The sequence below is a fragment of the Charadrius vociferus genome, unplaced genomic scaffold, assembly GCF_000708025.1.
Source record: "Charadrius vociferus isolate BGI_N301 unplaced genomic scaffold, ASM70802v2 scaffold600, whole genome shotgun sequence".
Classification (NCBI taxonomy): domain Eukaryota; kingdom Metazoa; phylum Chordata; class Aves; order Charadriiformes; family Charadriidae; genus Charadrius; species Charadrius vociferus.
In genome coordinates this window covers 7,870-14,594 of record NW_009646404.1, presented here as the reverse complement: position 1 = coordinate 14,594, position 6,725 = coordinate 7,870, and the positions used below count along the sequence as shown (strand labels likewise).

At 58.3% G+C, this 6,725-nt stretch overlaps 1 protein-coding gene across 1 annotated transcript in view; it reads right to left on the bottom strand.

The window, feature by feature from the left end:
* Positions 1-6,016: 6,016 nt before the first annotated feature.
* RPUSD1 (RNA pseudouridylate synthase domain containing 1) overlaps positions 6,017-6,725 on the bottom strand; it is a gene marked incomplete at its 5' end in the record, with an annotated part of 1,513 nt that continues 804 nt past the window's right edge. Inside the window, one exon of the mRNA XM_009894856.1 lies at positions 6,017-6,417. Within this exon, the coding sequence (XP_009893158.1) occupies positions 6,017-6,417 (401 nt within the window). The remainder of the gene's footprint in view (positions 6,418-6,725) is intronic.

The window sequence follows — 6,725 nt, the reverse complement described above, 5'->3', positions numbered from 1 at the left end:
GGGGGCAAAAGCCACCACAGCCGCTCTCGGGAGTGGGGACCCTTCAATAGCAGGTCTCTCCCTGCCTCCCCGGTGCAGGGTTTCGGGTCCCAGCTCTCGGTTTGGGAGCCAGGCAGGGAGGCTGCAGGGCAGCGGGTGAGCAAGGGATGGGATGGGACAGGGACAGGGTCACGGGCTGCACAGGGGGCCAGCGGGGAGGCGATGGCTTTGCCTCCCTGAAGCTGAGGACCAGGGGAACCGCAGCAGCTCTGCCGGTCCCGATGCCAGCTGTGATGTTTTGGCAAAGCCCTGGAGTATTCGAAGCCACTGGAACCGCTGGTGGTGACTCACCATTGCCGCTTTGACGAGGTCTGCGGAGAAACCTGCAACGGAGCAGGAGCGGGTTATAAAACATCCACGACCGTATGTGCTGTCGGGGGCTGTTATAAAGCAGCTCAAGTTTTAAAGTCTCAGAAGGGTCTTTTCTTTGTCAATTTAATAATATTTAGTAAACGCTGATGAATGCTACACAGAGAGCAGCCCCCGTACCACCCTGCAGGCTGTGCCAGCCCGGACAACCCGGGGTGCCTCGGGGTGGGTTTAGAAGACAGAAAGTGATAAATTTGCCCCTGGGGGAATATGTTTGCGAAGATTTCTAAGGCGCTGCTAACTGCGGCTGGGAAAAAGTCCCCCCCCCTGCCGATGCTGATGGGCGCAGGAGGCAGAGTGCAGGGAGCACCAAAGCCACCTGGGTTGGGACTGAAAAGCACCGTGGGCTGGAGCATCCCCAGTGCCCGGGGGGTGGAAAGGGACTTTGCGGAGACAAGACATACAACTTACGGAGGCAGAGAGCGATGGCTGCCAGGGCTGCCCACACCATGCTGCCTCTGCCGGGGCTTCGTCCTCGGTGCAGGTCAGGCGAGCACAGAGCACAGACGGGGGAGCTGTGTCCTGCACCCCGGGATGGTGCCGGCTGCCGGCCTGGCTAAGAATGGTCCTGCAGCCGATTCCCTTGTCCGACGCTGGGGCTGGAGCCGCAGGATCACAGCAGGTCAGCGCGCCCACCCGTGCTCTCTGAGTGCCCGCACAAACCCTCCCACAACCAAGCGGGAGATTTTAAATCCTATACACCAGAAAGCAGAATTTCATTCTCCATCTGTTATTGAAAGAAACTCCCCAATAAATTGTCCTCTCTGACACCCAGAGCCCTGATCCCATCCGGACTCTGCAGGGACAGGGTCACCCTCCATCCCCTGGCTCCGCGCAGAACCACACCAGCACAGACTGGGAGAAATGCAGTGCAAACCAGTGGGGGAGCACCAGCAGGTGTTGCCCTCCCCCCTATAACCGACTCCACACCCCTCAGCTAAAAACCCCCAATAGAAAATAAATCCCCGCTCTAGAAATGCCATCGATGGGCTGCTCAGCGCTGCCCAGAGCAATTAGCTTATTGCCCTCCGAACTAGATGCGAGTAATTTTTTCCGCTGAGTCTCATTATGTTCCCCCAAATCCCACCCGTGGCTTTACCGAGTTGTTCTCCGTCGGGAGGGTGGGGGGTGGAATTTGGCTCAGCGATGAGGACTCGGCGCCGCTCAGCCGGGGAAGGTGCTCACCTACCCGCGGTGGCCGGGGATGATGGGCAGCGCCGGAGTGCAGGGCTCGGCACTTATCTGCTGCGGGGTGGGGATGTTGCTCTGAAAAACGGGGTGTGACGGGGCAGTTTCTCAACAGTGTTTTGTAAAGCTGCTTTCTCTCCTGGTTTTGGTTTTGTTGGGTTTGGTTGTTTTGGGTTTGTGGTTTTTTTTTTTTTTTTTTGCCTTTGGAAAGGGTCACTTTGAACTACGGGTCAAATGAGTTAAATCCTCTGGTTTGGCAATTTCTGTGCTCCAGATGGAGACAATGGTCCTCCCAGTTTGTAAAAAAACCCCTTCAAGCTATTCAGGGGCATATTTTATAGGGCAAATGGTGTGCAGAATAGATGAGTCCTTGGTGATGGGCTCAGCACCCCTCCGGGAGGTGCTTCCCTCACACCGTCCTTTTTTGCCTTGGCCACAGACAATCCCGTTCTCCTTTTTACAGGAATTTCTGATCCCACTCTGAAATGCCATCCAGCACGTGCTGGACCAAAAGGAGACCAAAAAGAAAGGAAGCAAAGCCTTCCCGAGGCTGTGGGATGAAAACCCAGGGGAGCCTGATGCTCTGCGGCAGCAAACGTGTTATCTGTGCGTTTATCCCGGGAAAAGAGAAGGTGAGAACAGTCGGCAGCGCTTGGCTGAGCCGGCCATCCCGGCCACACCAGCAGGTCAGCTGGGTTTGGGGACATCAGCCTTCACGCAGGGTCTCTGGACCCACCGGTGCCGTGCTGAGCGAGGTTTGCCATCCCCGGTGCCCCCGGCTGATGTCCCCGTCTCTGTCCCCCACCGAGCAACAGGTCCTGCAGCACCAGGGCTTGGTCAACCGCCCGCGGGTGTTTCTGGTTTCTATTTTGGAAGGTTTTGCTGTAAAAATAGCTCTTGTTGGAGTGGTAAAATTACAGAAACTTGTTTGCTATGAGGCTGCCGGTGGGACACAGCCCGTGCCCCAGGCTTGCAGGCCAGAGGTGGCTGGAATGGGAGGGCAGGGACACATCAGGGCCCCTTTGCGGGTCACTGCGTCCACCGTGTCCCCACAGAGCTTAAAACTGGCCCTGAAACAACCTTGGGAGGAGCAAGCACAGGAGCATCCACCCCAAACCCAAACGTGCCCGGAACCATCAGCCGAAGCCCCTTCGCCGGGGGCTTTGGTGGGTCGGTGGTGGGCACCGCCGCAGGCAGAGAGGCTCCGACCACATCACCCCTCCTCTTAACCAGCTGCTTCTCCATCCTTGTCAGGTTTACAACCTTAAAAATCTCACGGCCTGGAGACCGAAAATGATTCCTTTGGATCTTCACTCACTTTTCCAGCTGCTCCAACGCGAGGAATGACCATTGATGTTCAAGAGTTATACAGAAATCCTGCATGGCAGCAGCTTTCCCCATGCACCCCCTAAACACTGGCAGCTCCCAGGTTGCTCCCCCGTTTCCCTGTCAGGGAGAGCTGCAGTGTTTCGAAATGAGTTGTTTTTCTTCCACCTCTGCTATTTGGTTCGGGACAAACCCAGTTGCCGGTGTTGGCCGGAGTGGGCAGCAGGCAGGGATGGGCAGGGGAAGGGCCGGGGCAGTGGTATGTGCCCCAGTCACCTCGGGCATCCTTCGTCACCTATGTCGGAGTTACTAAATGCAGGAGGGCTTTCGGGTAGGAAACCCCGGAGGTTTCGGCCAGGGGTGTTTCAGCAGGGTGAGGATGAGCGCCAGTCCTCACACAACAGGTTGGCCGGGTTGGAGCCCCGGGGACGGTCCCGCTGTGCCGGTTCGGGCTCATTCCTGGAAACCCCTAACACCGCACCGGCCACGCTGGAGACAGCGCCGTCCCGAGCAGCGTGGCGTGGATTGAGAGACCAGAGGATGAATTGCAGGGTATATAGGTAATGGTTTACTACGGTCGTGTGCGACATGAAATAAGGGTTATCGCAAGCCGTACAGAACGTCACGAGACACACACCCCGTCACAACCCCCCCGGGTCCGAATGCACGAGTGGGTTCACACATGATGCAGCGCATGGCCCCGCGGCAGTGACGGCAGAGAGGAGGGAGCAGGACTGGACACAGCGGAGCCAGGGAATGATGCCTGGAAAACACCTCTCTGCAGGGTAAGGAAAATATATATTTATCTCTGGTTCCAGCAATACCGGGTAAAAGTGCAACGCACGAAGGCTGACGGGTGGTGCAGGGCTTCCTCGATGCAGATGGTGGGGTGAGCACTGGGCACCAGCCCCCCTGAGCCGTGATGGTCCCTCACCATCCCCTTGTGTGCACACCGGTGTGTCCCCACGTACCGCCCCCGGTGACCGCTGGCCCTGTGGCCTCGTCCCGGACGCGTGGCTGCAGGACGTGTCCCCGTCACGCAGCGGGGACCGTTCCCACAGTGGGGCCCGTGGGAAGGGAAGGCTGCGCCCCGTCTCTGATGCTGCAAGTCTCACCCGTAACTCTTCAGGACCTCCTGTGCACGTCACCCACATTCATTCTTTGGCAAACAAGTTCATGGCATTAATTTATAGCTTCAGGACCCGCCTGTGGCTGCCGCTCCCCTCCTCGGCCACTCCTGGGAGATGGGACAGGCAGGGACAAGGTCTGGGAGGAAGAAGACGGATCTTCTGCTTGTTCAAACCCCTCCGAGCCCTCTGCCAGCAGCTGACGAGCCTGCGGTCCCCCCTCGGTGCCCAGGGCTGGTGCCTGCGGAGCCGTGAGCCGTGCACATGTCCCCACAATGCAGTGGATGGCAGCACTTTGTGCCAAGCCACAAAACCAAGGTGACAGGCACCTTCTCCCTGGCCACATGCCGCAGCACGGTGAGCTTGGACCCACACGCTAGGGATGGGTGATGCAATACCCCACGGGGTTTCGGTGACCCGCACGGTGCGTTCACCCACGAGGAGAGGGCTGTGCTGGTTTAGTTCCCCTCAGGGTAGGAACATGAGTTACGTGAAACCACTGTCAGGTGCATTTTAAGTGGGACAGAGCTTGTGGGGTGACGATAACTCCGTGCACGTGCTGACGCGGTGGCTCGGGGCCGAATACCCCAGGGATGGGTGCTCTGTATGCAAGGGGCTCCAGCCACCTCCATGTCCCCCTGCCAGCACACGCCAGCTGCCCTGCTCTCTTCATTTCCTAAATGTCCTCTACAGGCTGCAGAGGACAAGCCGGGTGGGAAGGAGAGAGCGAAGCGGCACGCCGCCGGCTGGCAAAGCAAGGGCATTTCCTCTCGGCATCCTGCAAAGCCGAGCGCCAGCGTGAGAGACGAGCTGCTTCCCGCTCTTCGCATCAGCCCTCAGCCTTTCTTTCGGCTTCAGCCATTTCCTCAGCTGCTCTCGCTGCTCCAGAGCCCTCCCAAACTGCCCATCCGAAGGACCCTCCGGTGCTGACACCCCCTGCCAGCGAGGAGCCACACGATGGGACAAAAACTGATCCTTCCTCATTCGGGGAAAGCAGAAAGGGGCTTGTGTCTTCTGACCTGTCTCAGCGGGGGTTACATCCACACCCGGGATAAAAGCGGGCGCTGAGAAAAGGAAATGCTAGTAGAAGGAATAGTACAATCTATTAAAAAAGCTTTGGGCTGCTGGCTATTCTGACCACAGAAGTGCTAAAAATACACACATTTCCGAGACCACCCGTATTTCAGAACCGCTAAAAGACTAGATTCTTCTCATAGAAATTTTAAAAAAAAAAAAAAAAAAAAAGTTTAAAATCCATTTGTATCAACTCGCTCGCCTTCAACAAACCTTTAAAAAACCCCACGCGCGGGCTGAGGCGGGAAGGAAAGCGCGAGGGCAGGGACGGGCAGGCAGCGCAGGGACCTCTCCTGCGCCCGTCGCACAGCCCCGCTCCGCCGGCAAACCCGGGGGGGCGGCCGTCCGTGCCCCCAGGCTGCGCTTCAGCCCCCTCATCTCCCACCTCCCACACGACGTGTGTGCCAGTGAGCGCAGCAGGCGGGAGCAAAGGGACCGGGGATGGAGGACACACACCCCGAAGCCGCACCCGGCGTGTTCTCCTCTGCCTTTGCTGGGCTGTATTTTAGCATCCCAGCACTGAGGGCTCGCAGATACGTCCATCACGCTCACGGCAAAGGCAGCGCTGGTGCTGCCCCGGCTGTGCCTGAGCCCTGGGATGGGGACATAAAGCTTTGGGGTCACTCTAAGGTGGTACGTGACACACTGACTCTGCTGCTGAGGCCCAGAATTAGGAAAGGGGCATCCAGTGGCCAGATGGATGATGCGGACATTAAAAAATAAACCCATCCTAATCCCTAATCACTGCTAAAATCTGTCTAATCCCAGCCCCAGAAGTGAGGGAAGCCACGGCATACAGAAAGTGCAGATGTGGAGTCAGCGCTGGGCTCCGCGGGGATCCACTGGGACGAAAATGGAGCATTGGGCTGGAAAAGCAGAGATGTGGTTTGCGCTCACTCCAAAGCCCACTCGGCCAACCACTGCTCACACCGGGCTCGCTGCTCCTCCGTCTCTGGGCTCTTGGCTTCGTGCTGTGCCTCCTCTCCTCCGTCACCAAGCACGGCTTCCTGGCTCTCCTCCTCTTCCCCCTTCTGCATCATCTTGTCCTTCAGCTCTTGGATGGTCTCATCCAGCCGGTGAGTGACGCTGTGGGGCACCCAGTTGCTGTCCATTGCGGTGATGAAGGGGTCGGGCGCGCAGACCTCGATGAGCTCCTTGCCAGTGGGGATGCGCAGGTAGTAGGCGTGAAGCATCATCCTGTAGGGACTGCTGTCCTTCTTGTGGCTGTACGTGAAGTCCCCCACGATGGGGTGGCCGATGGCGCTGCAGTGAACCCGGAGCTGATGAGTCCGCCCTAGGGGGAGAGCAGGAGCGGAGGAATCAGGGACACAGCTTTATCCCTCAATCCCCCCTCGAGGGCACAGTGGTGCGAGGTGACAATGCGCCAAATGGCATTTGTCCCCCCTAGTCTGAAAACCTGAGTCCTCCATGAGCTGAGCGTGGCTCCCAGCTCCGCTCAGCCCTTCCTAGGCTTGGTTTGTCACTATGCCACCATGCTGCCACCAAGGCCCGGCTGCAATCTCGCAGGTCCCGCCACAGCACCTCTGCTGCTCTCTGTCCGGCCTCAGCAGCCCGCCGTGCCCACGCTGCTCCCAAACCAAA